The sequence below is a fragment of the Argiope bruennichi genome, chromosome 7 (assembly GCF_947563725.1).
Source record: "Argiope bruennichi chromosome 7, qqArgBrue1.1, whole genome shotgun sequence".
Taxonomy (NCBI): Eukaryota; Metazoa; Arthropoda; class Arachnida; order Araneae; family Araneidae; genus Argiope; species Argiope bruennichi.
Window position 1 is genome coordinate 65,822,074 of NC_079157.1, and position 18,796 is coordinate 65,840,869.

At 28.8% G+C, this 18,796-nt stretch overlaps 1 protein-coding gene across 6 annotated transcripts in view; it reads left to right on the plus strand.

The window, feature by feature from the left end:
- Positions 1–18,796, plus strand: part of LOC129976327 (protein hu-li tai shao-like) — a 63,375-nt gene that overhangs the window by 14,437 nt on the left and 30,142 nt on the right. For 2 of the 6 annotated variants that reach the window (XM_056089834.1, XM_056089836.1), the window contains exons 1-6: positions 9,839–10,169; positions 13,177–13,359; positions 14,577–14,871; positions 15,890–16,120; positions 17,373–17,516; positions 18,686–18,784. In XM_056089834.1, the coding sequence (XP_055945809.1) occupies positions 13,193–13,359; positions 14,577–14,871; positions 15,890–16,120; positions 17,373–17,516; positions 18,686–18,784 (936 nt within the window). In that variant the 5' untranslated portion in view covers positions 9,839–10,169; positions 13,177–13,192. Of the gene's footprint in view, positions 1–9,837; positions 10,170–13,176; positions 13,360–14,576; positions 14,872–15,889; positions 16,121–17,372; positions 17,517–18,685; positions 18,785–18,796 lie in introns of those variants that run through there. The other 4 variants (XM_056089837.1, XM_056089838.1, XM_056089839.1 and 1 more) reach the window with 4 other exon arrangements.

An 18,796-nucleotide genomic window follows, 5' to 3' on the forward strand; every position in this document is an offset into this window, starting at 1 on the left:
TCTTCGCCTTTTACGGTAACGCAAATGCGTGAATTTTTCTACGCCAGTTGGGGTAACGCTATGCAGATTATACATTTTTAATTTCCTTTATTCTGTGTTATTTTAATTCAAAAGTACTTCAGAATGAATGTGAAACATGGATTAATTAACAATGTTTAATTTTAAATGCATAAAACATTAAGAAAATAAACAGAATCGTTTAAAATAATCCGCCGAAAAATCTTAACCCTAGCCTCATTACTGTTGGGAGAAAAAAAGAACTAAAGCCTAAATCATTTGGCGGTGGGGAAAATGGAAGATTTTTTTGGCGGGAAAGTTAGTTTTTAATTAATAATTAAAATTCTAATTAAAATTTCAAAAAAAGGGACCCCAGGTGCACATTCCCGACCTCTAAGGTATACATGTACCAAATTTGGTAGCTGTATGTCAAATGACCTGGCCTGTAGAGCGCCAACACACACACACACACACACACACACACACAGAGCTTTATTATAAGTATAGATATAGAAGAATGAGACACGGATTTCAAGAATATCCAGTTAATGGTTTCAAGTACTGGTAATACTTTAAATCAATCTCTTGTTATTGTCTTTATTCTGTATAAAAACTTTACATATTTTTGTAAATGCAGATAAAATCTTTTTCTCGAAACGTTGACTATTTTTATTCTGAATTGCTTGTAAATTGTATGAACTATAGCTTATAATTTATTCAATGGGAAGAATTATAGCTCGAATTGCATTTGCCCTGTCTACTTTATTCTTAACAAAGTTAAGAGAATATGGCTGGCAAATTGGCTGTCTCTTTTTTTTTTTTTTTTTTTTTTTTTTTTGCAAATGAATTTATAATGGCGCTCTTTTTTGCGAGTTATTTTTATCTAGACAGAAACTTCTGATAAATTATTCATATAAATTGAAGTAAATAAAGAGTATGTAATAATTAATGAAATTCGCTTATATATCTCAAGCATTTCCTGTTTTTTATAGCTTTGGATCAAATTATTTTGTTATGTCTAACGGTATATATATATTTTTTTGTCTGAATATTGTATGCATGACATTTCCATTTATTTTATGCATTGTTAATGATTGTTCCTGGAATTTTCAAAACTGCAATGGCATCAAATTGCTTTTTTTTATGATAATGGGAACAATCAAATCTTTCATGACGAGTTATCACGAAGTAACGGGGCCGAGATGATTTCACCTTCCGTATTTGAGAGTCGTCGATTCATGATTGAAATCCACTGAAAATCCATTTTATTTGTTGGCTTCCAATTAATATGATAAAATTTAGAGAAATTGGCTAGGGATTGCTGTTTCAAATGTTTTTTCACGTAATGTTGGTTCAAGATTTTAAGGTGGTCCTAAAATAGCCTCTTTCATCGTCATAATGGATTTAAAATAAAGGATTCTCATTTAAGCCTACTTTGATCTAGCCTATATCGAAAACTGAGAGAATTTTATTTCAGAATCGTAGCGAATTAATTTTTGTGACCAAAATTATTTCAAAATCTTTCAAGATTTTCTTAGTTATCTGACATTAGCACATAAGGCGTGAAAGTTTTATCTCGATTTCTTTCTTCTGGGATTTAGTTCGAACAAATAACCCATTACTATTTATCCATTTGAAAATAAATAACTTTCCATTTGAACCTCATTTAACACAATAATCAGTGGATTAAAAGAATGATTTGTCCTATTAAATTTCAGAAATAATAAACTAAAATTAGGTTTCTGAAACATGTACTTTCATGATTGAAATATTAAATTGGCATCCATTGTACAAAGTATTTAATTAAATAAAAATATTGTTGTGTTTTTCTTTTTGCATTTGAAATTTTGAATTTAATAATAGGTTATTTATTAAAACTTGGAAATTTTTTATTTAACCAGTTTTTGAAATGAATTGTGTTGTTAAAAAAGTAGTACTTATTTCGCCATACTTCTTGCATATATCTGTAAAATGCTTATTAATATCATGCATTTACGTATATATGCCTAATGCCTGATTTTTTCACTTGATTACTTAGATTTAATACTGTAAATAGAAGGAATTAGATTTAAAAAGTATTGTCAGAATTAAATTATTTCTCATTTTTTATTTCATTAGATTGTTTTAAATTTCCTTATATGATATAATTTAAGATTCATAATAGAATACTTTTATTTAAACTTACTTACAGCAAACGATAATAATTTTACTTTTTAATGAAATTTTTTTGCCTTCATCATGTAACAAGTTAAAAATCATTAATAAAAGAGATAATGATTTTTTATAAGAATCATTTTATTTCGAAATTTAATTTTTTGGATTTCGTTCTTATACGTATATTTCAATTAAAAGGTGAAGTACGTAGGGTTGTATATGGAAATATAAGATTAAAATGCATATTTTTGTTAAAATCTCTTGATAAATTTTAGAATACTAATTTTACATGTTTTAAGTAAAACATGTAAAATTAGTATGTTCCATTAAAACATGTAAAATTAGTATGTTCCATTGTTTTCTATTCGATATGAAAAATAATTATGGGATCTGAAGTGAGACAGTCAAGAAAAGCAGTGAAGAATTAAAAATTCTGACAGATAAGAAAAAGAAAATCTAAGAATTAAAATAATAAAAATAATAAGATATAAAATTTTTAAATTCATTCGCCACCCAATTCGAGCTCTAATTTTCGAAGTTTTGTTCAGCTATGGGTGTTTATTTTCACATAAAATTCATACAAATGTAAAATTTTAATATTAAAAATTGCAATATTTACTTGTGAATGAACTTACATTTTTGAATAATTGATTTTGCTTTAAATAAGTAATTCATATTTGCGTCCAACATGAAATGTTTAAACTAGTGTGATTTTTTTGTTGGTTTTTTGAAGGCTTAAGAATCTGACCCATAAGAAATATTGCAGATTCATTACGAACATTTTTCCGCAAGTTACTTTATGCTTCCTTCATTTGGAGCCATCAAGAGATTAAGAAAATTGCGTGCTATTTAAAATCAGTAGTTAATACGAATCATAAATGTACCCATAATGTATTAGAAGTAAGGTCTTGCATATGAGTACAGAAATTAAATCTATTTTGGGACATGTAAGGATATTTCGGCCAATTTTTTCCCCGCAAAAAACTGCCTAGGATTTGTAATGAACTTCTTCACGAATGTAGGATCTCCGTGCTTATGCTGCTTTATTTCATCCCAGAAAGGCCTCGTATAATTTTGGAATATTCACTGATTTTCCATCAGTTAATGTGGAAATATGTCATTTCTTAAAGTTATAATCTGATTGATTTTTTTAAAAGCAATTCTAAGTTATTTTTAAGTTTGAAACGCGTTGCGTTATGCGTGTCGAGATCTCCTGATTGTTATCAAGTTTCCATCAACTTTTTTTCGAACTAAAGATTTTTTTTTTTTTTTTGACATCTTGATACGGATTTTTCTCTTTCATTTATCTAAAACCGTCTCTTTTTTTCCTGAAGATTCTCACGAGAAAAACTTTCTCATTCAACCGAGTCTCTCTTTATGAGAAACTGTTTATCGAAAAAAAAAAAAAAAAATCGTCTGTTTTCTTATTAAGTAAAATTGAAGCTACATTTCAATTTATTTACTTCCGATATGATAGTGCAGAGTTCTTATTGAATCTGCGATATATAATAACTTTGGATTCCTTATCCAAGGAGCGGCTTACAGTCCAGCAGCACGCACCTCAAGAAAAAGAACGAGAGAAATATAGAATTGACGAAAAATCTCCAACACAATTGGCATAAATTTCGCCAATTAAAATTAGGACAAAAAGCCATTATGAATTAAGCATATCTTTTATCCAATAATTCTGCTATAGAATGTATCGAACTGAAGGTATTAGAACTTGGATTAAAATTCCTGGATAATTTGAAAAAAAAATTAATAATATCTTATTAATTTATGTTTACAAATCTTCTGTTAATATAAATGGTTTTTTTTTTTTGCTTATGTTTTTAAAAATTTAAGTTCATTGCAATTATATCCTTTTCGAGTATTATTATGCCTTTTACATTATTATTTTTTGAAGTTAACTAAAAAAAATTATACAACATTGTTTCAAATTACGTTTAAGTAAGCTGGCCAAAAAAGTCAGCTGTTTAATCTGAAAGCTTGGCTTAGTAGTTAACGTCTGGTGACAATTCACTGCGATCTACCATCGACATCAGAAAAGAAAGGATTATTTTGCTTTATGTGAGTCGGCATCTGCTGACGTTTTCGGATGTGGTGCAGAATTCTAAGAAAAGAATAGATATGTAAAACCGACTTGAAGAAAAAGAAAACTATCTCCGTTGACTGCTTGCTGAAAACCGTAACTATCACAACTTTGTATCTTTTCACAGACGGCGAGAGAGGACAACGCTCTTTGCGGCGTGGCATTGAACGTTGTTATATTGATTTAGTCTACCTGGCGTCTGGCTTGCGATCGATATAAGTGGATGCCAGTTAAAATGTCACTCCGAATTCTCCGGATAGTTGTGGGTGGGTGTGACCATTGTTATTGATTAAAACAGCTGGCACCAGAAAAAATACTTGAAATACTTCCTGTTCATATGATTTGATGTCTTCCAAGTTTTATTTATTTATTATTATTTTTTCATATCGGCATTCTTGGAAAGTTTGATCTTAGTTGAAATTTAAAGTGAACATCTCTTTGCCGTTATATTGGGGCGTTGTTTTGGTTTATGCTATTGGCTATCGATGCGAAACTGCGTGACTTGGGCTTTCGTGTTTTAGTATCATTAAGGGATTGTACTTCCCTTCAATTTTGCATTGGTCCGTCACAAGTGCAGCTGTATGGAAATACTTTTCATGTTATTAGGGTAGTGTGTTCTAGGAATGTGTGAACAATAATCCGAGTTAAAGAGTTTAGTTTCATTTTTTTCTAGTTTATATATATACATGTATTATGTTGATGGAATTTTTTAGATTGCTTTGACAGTACTCTTCATATTTAATTTAGCAGCAAATGTATCTGTGATAGCTTGGTGACAGAGCTGGGACTTCGAGATCTAATGATCGCATAATTCGAAGTTCTTTTTTTATTGAGGAAACGACGTGCATATGGTCTGGTGTAAGTCTTTGAATGAACAATTTTTTTAGTCTGGTATGCATGTTTAAAGATTGGATCATCAGGTAAAATTTCGGTATTGCAAAATGTTTCCTTATATAGTCTTCGTGTAGTTTTGTATTGGGTTGCTTTAAAAAAATCAAATCAGCCCTATTAGCAAATTATCTGTTGTTCTGTATTTAAGAAAAGGGGTGGTGGAATTTTAGATATTTTGTCAGTTAAGTTTTTCTTCCCCTCTGTTTTACAGTCATTTGTTGCATTTTATCTATGTATTTAACTGAGTTTTATACCTGAGGAAATATTTTGTTGATTTTATAATGTCCAATCCAATCAAATTATTGGACGGATCTCAAGATTAAATATTTCGATAATATTTTAACTTAAAAATTTCTCCACTTAACTGTTCACCATTTAAAGATATTCGGTGTCTGATTTCGCTTAAGTAAAAGACAACTTTGTTAGTTTGCAAAGTCTCAATTTAATCTCTTAAATGAAGAAAATGTCCGCTCTTGATGTATTTTGTCAACTGGATATAGTTCGTAATATTCCAAAATCAAAGTGCTTTCATTTCAGGCTAATGAATTCTAGTTAAACCTTCTAGAATAAATTTAGTAATAGGATTGACCTTACTTTTTATTGTAACCGGTTTTTCTTTAGACATAACAGCATTGCGATGAAATGTCAGAGCGCACGTTTTCGACATCATAGTTTGTGTGGGAGCTGTAAAAGGTGCAGATATTACACTTTTAAATCACAGAATACGTTTTGCTATTTCTTTATTTTTTAACTTTGACCGTAGGTCATCTTTCAAGTTCAAGGTTTTGCTTCTTGAAAAACTTGTTAGGTCTTAGGTAAGAAGTGCTTTAGTCATCAATATACTTGTACTTGAAGCAAGAGTGTGAACTATGCTCGGTTAGAAAAGTGAAATGGTTTTCTTTATTCGGTGCGTTGCTATTGAGAGTTGTGTGAAAAGGTTATGTGGTAGAAATAATAGCACTTCATAGTCATCACTAAAAACATTTTCAGTGATTGAACGAATTTGTTTCATCGGCTTCTACACGAATTTGTCATGTTATGTTCAGTTGTAGAAGAAGTATTATTAATTGTTAAATAGCTGTTAATGAATCATTTTAACATCCTGGAGTTCGTCGAGATGGGAACAAAGGATCAAAGATTTGAAAGCAGCATCCGAATTTATTTTTATGGGGAAGCAGATGGATTTATTAACGCTTGTATTAATTAATGTATTTAATTAATACAAGATTGATGAAATGTTTGCAAAAAGTACGTGATGGTATTCAAATAAATATTATCTTTAAAAAAATAAAAGTTTGTGCAGTTATACGTTTGGGAACCAACTCCAAAATTAATTATTACATTAGCTGTCCTTTTAGCGGTTGTATTTCTTTCTCTTGGCGAAATCCATCTGGTTGTTGATGCTGGAGTATACTGCTAGTTTTATTTTCATTTATCTTTCGAAAATAATAGGGGGTAGAGGAGGCTGTCATTGATGACATACCTTGGGTTCATAAGTTTCCGTATGAAATAAAAATGAGCGAGATCGGTACAGTTATCGTGGCTAGGGAGTTGTTAAAGTTTTGCCCTATAAAGAATACAATAAAATAGTGTTTTTGAGATCCAACCCCCTCAAAAAAAATAGATGCGATAGAGTATAGACGACGAAGAAGTATTTAGGAGTCAAGATTTTTCCTGTGGCATAAAAACTGATGAACTCGATGCAGTGGTTGGGCCCATGATTATAGTTTTTTAGTTTTTAATTTATTTTAAATATGTAAATTATTAGTAGTTTGTTGTGCAACGCAGCGGAATCATTTTGGCTCTCTGTAGCAAATTACACACACATATTGGCATAATATAAAATTAGTGAATCCTGTATCCGTAAAATAATTTCCAATTGAATAACTACGTTTAGATGTTCTACCAGATTTCTCTTTTCTGTTTGGATTTAAATTCTCCAGCTTAAAAATAACAAAACAAAAAAATGTATAAATGATTATCTTTGCTATGAAAAATTTGTTGTATAAAAGTAAAATAGTTTTTGCTAAAACCTTTTTTCTTTTAGTGGTTTATTTTATGAGAAAGCGGATATGAACGAGGAAAGGAATCCGATAGTAAAGTGAATGACCCTTTACAATATCGCTTTGATTTGAAGCGAATGCAAATTGTTCTTTTATTGTTGCATTCACCATTTTTATGGAAATCTTTTTTGTTCACCTTTCACGTTTTCTATGACATGGATCCGATTCCTGATTTTTCGAAAAGTAATTTTGTGGCTCTTTATACATCGGATGCATGGATTTTGCTTGAATTTGCAAACGATATTTAGAGTAAGGTATTTTCATCTGAAAATGGCATCTTTAGTCGCAGTGATGAAGTTATTATTGTCGGTTCGGATAAAAATTAAATATGTTTTTAAATAAAAAAGCTTTCTATCTTGATTGGATTCAAAAAGTGTTAATTTAAGAAAACTTTTATCTTCTATACTATGTTGGTGAAAAAAAGATTTTGTCTTTAAAATAATTAATTTTCAATTGATAATTAAACGAAAGTTGGTTGCTTCTTTTTTGAAAAGTTTAAAAACTGGTGAGAAATTTGCTTCTAACTTTACTCGTTTCATTAAAATTGATTTTAAAAAATGAAACTGGTCGCAAAATCTGCCCTTCCGTTCGTTTTTTTTTTTTAAACTATAATTCGAATTAAATTTCGTATCGCAAATGAACTGAATTGATTCTATCTACGTATAAAAAGTAAAATCTTTGGAATGGAATTTTAATGCAATGCAGAAATTAATCATTAATGAAAACTATTCTATTTTCCTTCTATATTTCCGTATAAACTCTGACTGTACTTATATCCTATACATATCGACTACGACATTCGGGGGGCACGAAAACAGTTAACAAGACAAAAAATAAATTCTGAGATAGATACATCTTCCTATTACTGACACTAAAGTTAGGAGGCCTTTTCTGTTTATGCAGTTGCTAAGAAAAAAAAAAATTTCGGTTATAAACTTGCCTAATGGAAGTTTGGGTTTCAGATATGTGTCTTGAACGGAATTTCAAGAAATGCGGATCGTTGCGCGAGTTCATTGACCTTTCTTGGTGCTACAGACAGTAATCGATTTATATGATGCGAGGATTAAGATACTATTATTAAGTAGTATGTTATCGATTAAGCAATATATTATCTCTTACTATCATTTATAAATAAATTTCTAGTCTGTACCCTAATTATATTTGTATTTTAGCGCATAGTTGTCTGTTTGTTTACCTAATATATTTGAAGGTGGGGAATATAAACTGTTTAGTTACATCCCAAATAGACAAAATATCTATCACAATAACAAATTGCGCTACGCTTAAATATTACCAAATTCTTTTGAAATCTTAATAGTTGATTAATTTTTGAGAAATTTTCGTATCGAATTAATAACGATTCATAAAAGGATTTCTCAAACTATACTGCACTTAGTGCTAATAATTTATTACATTTATTTTTGGGGTGTGGTATTAAAATAAATGAATGTAAGAATTGCTGTCCTTTTAATATTTGTGTAATGGCACATATATTTTGGTTCACATTCTAGTACATACATTTTTTTTATTCTTATTTATGTTGTATAGATTTTTTAAAAGTATGAGAATCACTGATCTATTATGTTTCCATTTCTCTCTTATTATCGCAAAGATTTAAATGATTATAAAATTACCATACTTCCATTATTGTAAATTGAGGTAAGCACTCATCTGTAAAATTCAAACTTTTAAAATCCACTTTTGAAAAAAATAATAATAAAGAATGCTTTTTATAAGTTAAAAAGATATTCGATTATGGAAGCTTAGAAATCAATGTATTTTTGGGAGTAAAGTCAGAAAAAAGAATTTTTCTCCGAAAAAAATTATTTCTGTAAATTAGAGGTATTAAAAAATAAATTTAAAATAGTCATTTTACAATTTTAATTAAAAGAATTGTAGGTCACGATAATTTTTTGGCATTTTTTAAAAATCAATATTGGGGGGGGGGGAAATGCTGTGGAAATTTTCACCGTTCTAGTATTGCGCAATGCAAAAGGTTAAGAAAAACAGTTAACTTTTTTAGGAAAAGAGAAACGATAACAAAGCTTACATCTTTCATAGTTAGAGTTGAAATCCATCATAAATGCAGTCTAAAACGGAAGTTTTCAGAAGAAAAAAAATGTTTTTAATTATTATATATTCGAGCAAATGTTATGATATTATAAGATAGAAAATAAGGAAGAAAAGCCCAAATAGTATATAATGTGAATGCGCTTTAGCATTTATTGTATTGTAAAAGGTACGGGTGTGATTATATATTTTATGAAGCCATTTTCGTTATCAAGTGCTGATTTCTCCATTGGGAGTGTCTGTCAACTCTTCATCTTTAAAGTGTAGGATTTGTTATTTTCTTTCTTCCGTGTTTTCTCTAGATAACGGATGTCTACGCCTGTCAGGCGTCTTATTTCTTAACTGCTGCGCATTTGAAGTGATTGAAAATATTGAATATAACTTGTTAGGCGGGAACTTGTTAACTCTCTCTTTGTGATTTCTATTATGTCGTTCATGTTCACATGATAAACGTTAGTTGCGGCTCGGTTATTCTTTTTTGGCATTCATAATACATTTTGTAGGAGACAGAAGGCGTCAGTGTCACTGCTCAGTGTAGACAGCGTGCAGTTAGGTGAATGATTAATGAACATTTATGTTTGTTATATGAAATGGAAGCTGCATTTCTACAAAATTAACCAATTTAAATCAATTATTAAACTTTTAGTGTATGCTGATGTGTTGTTGTTGTTGCTAATCTCCATGGTCTGACTACGTCAGACCAAATCCAAAAATCCGTTGACAAGAAGAAAGTCAAAAACGAGGAAGGGAGAAGAATAAATTTCTCCCCAATGAAATCCTAGACAGTCCAGAATATGTTCAGCAGAGGCCTTATGCTGGCAGCATTTCGGGCAAAGAGGGTAAAACTTTTCACCCTGAGAAAAGAAAAGACATTTAAGGTGGCCACTGGCAAGGCGCGACAGGCAAGTGTTGGTTTTTCTATCACAAGGAAGATTTAAGGACTGCCCCGGCTTATTGGCTCTATACCAATCATGAGTAGGGGGAACCATCCAATTCTTCTTATTTAGGAATTTCGCCTGAGAGAATAGTTCTAAGTGTGTGAGCTCAGCAGAAGAGGAAGTCGCTAGGCTGCTTCCTTTCTTTGCAAGCCTGTCTGCTATTTCGTTACCAAGTAGATCCACATGAGATGGGATCCACTGGAAATGAATATCATGTTAAAGATGCTGATGTGTAAAATTAATAAATAGTATATATCCTTCCCCTGAAATTTGCTTATTCAAATTACTAGATTTGATACTTTACAAGGACTGATTATTTTACCAAGAAAAAAGAGAAAATCTTTGATAAGAGTTAGGGATTTTTTTTCCCCTGCTTATTTTTTTAAACATATTTAGAGTATTTTCTTCGGAAAATAATTATTCAATTAGCATAGATATATTTCATACGTAAACTTTTTTTAAATTTAATTTTATTTATTTAATTTTTCATCTGGCATAGATTTGCATAATTTTTCTTTTACAATCGCTTTATAGTTTATTAGAATTTTAATCATCCTTATAAATCTTCTGCTTTAAGTAATTAAATAATTATAAATAATTCTGATTGCATAATTTTTAATGCAATTCGTTTTGTTCATTTTCTCTCTTTTCCTGCTCCTGTAAAAAAAAAATATATGTGATGATAGAAATTTCATTCGATTAAAGTATGTCCACTTCAACCTTGAATCTTGTTTTGTTTGTCTTTTAGTCTTTTTTATGTTAATTAATTTTAGTAATAATTATGTGATAATTTTAATCTTTACCATGAAATAGCAAAAGACTCTATTTCGAATTAATCTAATCTTGAGTAGATGGTTGTTAATAATAGCAGCCATTTTTCAAGAATCTGACGTGTAATCGCAAACAATGTAAAAATCGTTTGGCCTCAAGATTTTTCATCGATTTAGCTGATACTCATATTTAGTAGATTGCTATAAAAAATATAATCGAATCTTAAGGCAAATGGATCGAAATATTATTTTAAATCCATTTAATCATTAATAAGATGCGGATTTTATGGACATATATAACATATTTTGATGTATTATATTGCAAATTTATCATTTGCATTTCTACATTTTATTTCGGTTTTAGAATTTCATGTGATGAAAAATTACAGTATGAGTAATGTATGCTGTAGAAGTAAATGTATCCCGGCCTTGTTCCATTGTTCTGAAAAGTTTACTTTTCTCTTTCTTTCATTTTTGTTGCTGAATATTCAAATGACCTGGTTCCACAATCCTATACATCACGCCATTCCCGCTTATTAAGAGACTATCGCCTGCCCATTTACTGCTGGAATGGAAAAGAAAAATTCTATCAACCCGATTTCTAGTGCGAAATTCGCTACTTCCCATTCCATTTACGAGATGTTTGACCCATCTCTTGACCAGTTTCTTGCAACATCTACCGAGTATACTTACTCTATTTTTATAAACCGGGGATTGCAGGTTTGGGTTCAATATGCGTATATTTTTCGAAACTTTTCTACCGAGTTTGACGAATCGCATTTTTCTCGTCGTGGTTTGCTTTCTATAAATAGAAAATGTGGTTCGTTAATGTCGTCAGACGTAGCTTCCGAAGGAGCATAGGTTTGCCGGAGAAGTTAGTTGGTGGTGGAATGAAATGAAAACTGATTATTGTTTATTAATTGTATTTTTCAAGGATTCTTTTTTTTGTAAGACCGACAAAAAAATTATTGCTGTAAATATTCAGTCTGAAATTTTATTATTTTAGCAAATAATTGGTAATAAAATTTTCTTTTTAAATTTAGTAAAAAAATTTCACCGTACAATTTCCAATATTCATTAAGTGCAGCGATTCAGAGTGAAGTGTTCTTTTTTTGTTCTGTCAATTTACTTCTTTCAAAATAACCATTTTTCTAAAATGTATGTTTACGCCATATTACCTCCTATGGTGAGTGATTCCATGCTGTGAGTGAGAGAATTCCACTCATGTGGCTTTGAGTTGAAATTTTATGAGTTAGGAGTAGAAACACTTTCTTATGAACTCTGTAAACATAAATATTGATTCAATTAAATTTAAAATTCGCCTCTTTTACTAAAATAAAGAACACATTATTAAAATAACAAACATTATTAAACAAATTTAAGATAGAAAAGTACAACAGCAATACTTATTATTAGTCCCATAAAAGAAGCAAATTGAGTAATTAAACCCATTTCTTATTTTCTGTGATTCTGGCAGCATTGAAAGCACAAAAGTGAGTTAGTATTTACTGTTTCCCAGAATTCGTATGCGCAGAATTTTTTTTCTCTCTCTCTCCTTCAATGCATGTGCAGGGGTTTGTATCATTCTTATTTCGTTTCTTCTAAATTGCAAATTTGTTTTTGGATTAATTTGTATTTTCCAAAAATTGCTTGTTGATTTTTTAAAAGTATTTTTCGACTTTCTCCTTCTTTGAAGTAGAAACAATGTTTATAATTGTCGGTTTGGACATTTTTGTAAAGATATGGATCCCTTATGGAAAAATCTTTTTAAATATGCCACATATAATTTCGAGGAAATTATGAAATTTACAAAGTATCCATTAGGCAAAGCATTTTTAGAACGAAATACCACATATCTATTTCCAAAATGAAGGAAATTGCCTCATTTAAAAATTATTTATCCAATTGATCTTTTGTCGGTTAGATGAGGATTGATTTTTACTGTAAAAGATACTAAACTATTTAGTGAATATCTGTGGAATGCATTGACATTATTAACAGTGTTTATGAGAGGTTGCATCATGGTTTTGTCTTTATTTTTCCTTCTTTTGGATTTGATTTTTCTGTGTGTAATTTTTATTCTATTTTATCACTTTTACTTTTTTTAAATTTCATCATTTCATTAAATTTTATTCTAAAATCTTAAAATGTATTGATTAGTATTGAAATTCATAGAAATAATATTTTATTTTAATTTTTAGATAAAAAGAACTCAGTATGTCCAATGTCGAGAATGCCAATGAAATCATTGAAGAAACTAGAAATTTAGAATTATATGATCCTGATGATCCTGAATATCAGAAACAGTTATGGAGGCCTCCTGATATTGAACAAGATGTTAAAGAAATGGAACGACGAAAACGTGTAGAGATAATAATGAACAGGTGTGTGATTTGCCATAAAATACTTATTTTTTAATTACAATTTTGTAAGACATGTAAATATTTCAGTTAACATAAATTATTAGTAGATGTTTAATTTTTTGTGAAATGCAAACTCGTTTAATTTATATTGCTTTAACAATGTTTCTATCATTCAAGCTTTATTTTAATTCTTAAAAAATTATTTTGATTTCTTCTAGTATGTTATTAATTTTCCTAATCTTTTTACTTTTACTGTTGAAATCATCTTGAAATTTTTCACGCCTGTCACCATTTTGAATGGAAAAAATTTTATAGCCTAGTTTCGGTTAGAAAATTTATGTCACAACCAAAAAGTAAAAAAGTAATTCTGAAAATAAAGCATTAATTAATGTTAATTTAAAAGTAACTACAATGAGAGTGAACTAACAAATTTTAATGAAATATTTTAAGTCAAAATGAAATTAACAATGATTTGCAATCGTACTTGAACCTTCCTAGTATGATTGCAAATCACTGTTTAAAATATCTTACTGTAAAAAACAATTCTTTTCCCCACAAATTTATTTTTATTTTACTTTTATTTTTGTGTGCTTATTAGTATTAGTATCTTGATTTCAATTATTTGTCTGTTAACACTATTTTTTTTAAAACTTAGGTTTTAAACTTTTCTGTAAAAAAGTTGTTAATGAATTAAAAAAAAATTGCAAAATATGTGAAAAGTCACTAAAAAACTTTTTATATATTTATATTATAAAAGGCTAAAAAAATATAGTAAAGTTTTTTTTTTTTAAGCCAACATTTTGACTTTGAATTTGACTGATGCATGATACATGTTGGTTGAAAATTAGGAATGCATATTGACTTCTTTGTGGGGGGGGGGGGGAGAAAGGAAATGAAATGATGGAATGTGTTTCGGCTTAGCCAGAATTGAACTATAAATAGAATACTGGCCATTGATTGGTGAATTAACCACTATTATATATTTATTTATTACATTTTTAAAAACATGTAAAATATATATACATTTTATTAGATATAGATAATGCTATATGTTAATAAAACATGAAAAAAGTAACATGTTAATTTTGTGCTTCTAAATCAAAACATGTATTAATTCTGAAATTTATCTGTTTATAAAAAACATATTTAAATGAATGAAGAATCAGTGGTTTAAAATATTTGGGCTTTAAAATTTATTTTGTTAATTTCATCTACATTTACTTATTTATTACATTTAGCCAAGTATTTCGTGAAGAGCTTGAGCGTATCATCGAGTCTCAAATGAGTGAAGGATATGTGCAGGCCGATCTTGCAGCACTACAACAAGTTACTGAGTTGCTTCTGCCTCACACATCTAGAACTACTACAACCTCAGTTAGGTCTGGTTCTTGTGTAATTCCAATCAACGATATTCGGGGAGTCGATGGATTACGATATGCGAAAGGAGAAAAGATTTTGCGATCTAAGCTGGCTGCTGTGTACAGATTAATTGATTTGTATGGATGGGCAGAGAGTATGTTTAATAACATAACAGTAAGTGTGAATATATTATCAAGTATTTCATTTTAAAGTCTGAATTATTTTTAAATTCATATTTCTTGTTTGTCTGAGAAAAACTGTTATTTTTATCTATAAATTTATTTTCTTGATTAGTGAGATGAGATTTTGAAATTTCAAAAATTTGTGTTGGTTTAATTTATTTAAAGTTACTGTCTATCATTTAATCACCCCTGATCTTGAAATCCATAGATTCCACTAACAACCATTTCTTAAAATAAAATCTTTTGAATGTATTGATCTTATTTATGAATACACATAATTAGAATTTTTCATAGATGCAAATCAATTACACAAAATTTAGAATCAAAATAAAAAATTTGATCCTTTGTATGTAGTTCTTAAATTGTTTGAATCATTTATTGAGTGATATCAACTAGTGTAATTATTTTGCACCTTAAATCAACAAAGGGGTTATTGATTTTTCAAAATTGTTTCATCTGCTCTTTCTGTTTAGTGAAGTGAAATCTATTTTTTTAATTAGTACTTTTATTTATCTGCATTAATAAAAATTAAATTCATAAATGATTTTATTATATAAATCCAAACAAATAAACAATTTTTTTTTTTATTAAAGTTTGTGAACCAATTTTTTTAATAAAATTTTGTTCACAAATATTATAAAACATAAACAAGATTTTAGTAAAGGTTTCAAAGCTGTTAATTAAGTTAACTCGTATATTAATTAAAAACCCTTTGTTTATAGAAAAGATTATTTTATCTGTACTGTTGCCATTCCCAATGAATATAAGATTTTTAAAATCATTTATTTATTTGCCTTTGATTATTTAACTAGCATTTAGACTATACACCCTTAAAGCAACTGACCAGGATATTATAATTTTTATTGCTGATGTATTTCCAAGCTGAAATCAGGCATGAAAGTATTTGATATTGAGTATTGCAGCTGATAGTTTGAAAAATTAAGATTCTTCTGCAACATGCTGTTTTCTTTGAAAGAGTGCTCAAGTGATGACTTATGTTTTCCAATTAGGTGCGTGTTAGTCAAGATCAGGAGCATTTTCTATGCCATCCATATGGTTTACAATATCATGAAATTACTGCTTCATCTCTTTTGAAAGTGGATATGCAAGGGAATGTTATTGATCCAGGCACTACTAATTACACATTCAACAGATCAGGATTTGCTCTTCATTCAGCTATTCATGCTGCAAGACCAGACTTGAAATGTATAATACAAGTTCATCATCCTCCATGTATTGCAGTAAGTATGCAATTAAGTACTTAATGTGTGCCATTTTGATATGTTTGTATTACTATTTGTCTTATTACAGTTAAGTGAATTTATTTAAAGAAATGAACATCTCACTTCATTCCTGGAACTATTTCTTTTATTCTGTGATTATAAATGAGCAAATTAAAATCAGATGCATTTTTTAGTGTAAGAATATCGAAGCTACAATTTCTTTTATTTGAAAAAATTAATGTACAATTGCACATTTGTATGAAGAAATTCTTGCTCAACTTCTATTTTTTTTTAACAGAACTTGATTTTATTTCCATATACTGTTGTAAAACAAATATATGTTTCAGTGATCTAAATAAAATTTAGCTTTTATGTAAAATACTATACTTAGAATGAAAAATATTAAATATTACCAATTTGCAGGACGATAGGCCCAAGTACTTGAACTAAGAGTTCTTAACCTTCAGACATGATTTGTGGGAGAAAAATTACTTAACAATGTCAAGTGTTTAATTACACTATAAAAAGAAAGAACGATAACAAATGAAAAAAAAGATTTTTACATGATGGAATTAAGGGTCGAACACAAAGTCATATTGATGTCGTAGAACTGCAAGTTATTGATGGCTTACTCACAGGTGATTGTGCGAGTCTCTTCGTGTTGTTTGGATGGGAGGTTTCAATTTCTTTGATTGTAACACTGTCATTTTTTATCCCAATCATGACATATAAACAACATAGAATTTTGTAAAAAATTCATATTTTTTTACCATGTGCGAGTACTTTAAATTCCTAGTTATTTCACTAAAATTGAAACAATTTTCTTCTACTTAATTTTTTCACATTAAATGCAAAGATAATTTTAATTATTTTATAAAAGTTTAATGCATTTTCGAAACTTGAATTAACTAAATTGTATTGAGTTAGAGACTTAGTTGCCAAATTTACTTTCTTTACACTTATTAATGTTATTTTTTCTTTTTGATGTTAGCATAAGGATTCTTTACATAAATAAAAGCATTTCAGCACATGATATGCGATTTGGAAAAGATAAATTCAGCAGGTGATGAAGTAATATCAAACTATTTTAATTTTATATCAGGTAGAGATTAAGAATAAAATAGAAATAGATTCATTATTGTTTATAAATTTTGTATCATTGTGCAAAAATCTCTGATTCATTTGATCTGTCATTTAATTATGATGTATTTCTTTTGCAAATTTTCCCATGCCAGTTAAATTATACAAATGATGTTTTGCTTTATTTTAGATTTCAGCTACAAAATGTGGTTTGTTGCCTATCAGTCCAGAAGCTGCCATTCTTGGTGAAATAAGTTACTGTGATTTTCATGGAACACCAACTACTCAAGAAGAAAGAGAGCAGTTATCTCGCACTTTAGGACCAGTAAATAAGGTAATTAAGTAATAAAGGTAATTAAATAATAATAGTAAATAAGGTCCTCAATTTCATACTTTAGCAATTTGTAATTATTTTGGCATTTTATTTTAGGCAAGAGATGAAATGTCATAAATTTTGTATCTGTTATTCTCTCCATTTTATGGGATATAGTGTGCTGCAATTCATGAATGATATATAATGTTTCATAAAGATAGTTCTTGAAAATAATCCATTATATAATTCAGAAAATTAAGGCAAAAAAAAAAAAAAAAAGGCTTTAGTTAAAGGATTTTAAAAGCTTTTTTTTTTTTTTTGGTGAATATTATTTTGAATAGTTATTAATGTGTGAAAAAAGTAATTATTAATCATCTAAAAGAAGAATGAAATAAATTTTTCATTCTTCTTTTCCATTTCCTGAGAAATTTATTTCATTCTTCTTTTCCATTGTTGAATTCTTAGCTTATCATCCAATATTATGCTTTGGATTTTCACATTACATATTAATACCTGATGGGTTTTTTTTAAAATTGATGTTCGTAATTGCTTCAAATTAGAGAATGGCATCTTCTCTATCTATTGCATTTTAGAATCATTTAATTTACAGTGGTGATATCAATCATTATTCGTTAGTGGTCAAATTGTAGTAGTAACCAAGTATAAAAATTAAAAATTCATCTTATCTTCCTGGCAACAATATTTTCCTCAATTTCATCTTAATATACTCATTTCAACTAAATCTAATCTGTTTGCTGTTATTTAGTTGAAGGATTCTGAAGCTTTTAAATTTTTCTCCTCATAAATAAAAATCACATAAATATGTTGTATTCCAGTTATAAATGAAAGCATCCTAAAGAAAGTATTTGTATTCAAGGAATAGAATATATATAAATTTTTTATTTTGCTATTCATTAATATTTGCTAATTAAAATTTTACACAATAACAAATAATGAATAATAGCCGATATTAAGATTTACTTTGGATGAGAATATAATAAACGAGTTTGTTTATAATATGTTAGACTTATTTTTCATTAATTTCAAGTGTGAATCAATTGTAGTCATATTCTTTAATTAATTTAATAGTATATCTAAAAAATTACTTGAAACTTTGATGTGATATCTAAAGAACTTTAATAAATAAAAGTGCATGTATTAAAAAACTTTCTCGGCAAATTTTTTTATAGGTTCTGATTTTGAGGAACCGTGGTATGCTGATATGTGGCGAATCCATAGAAGAAACACTTTTTATGCTACACAAGGCAGTAGCAGCTTGTGAAACCCAGGTATTTAATTAA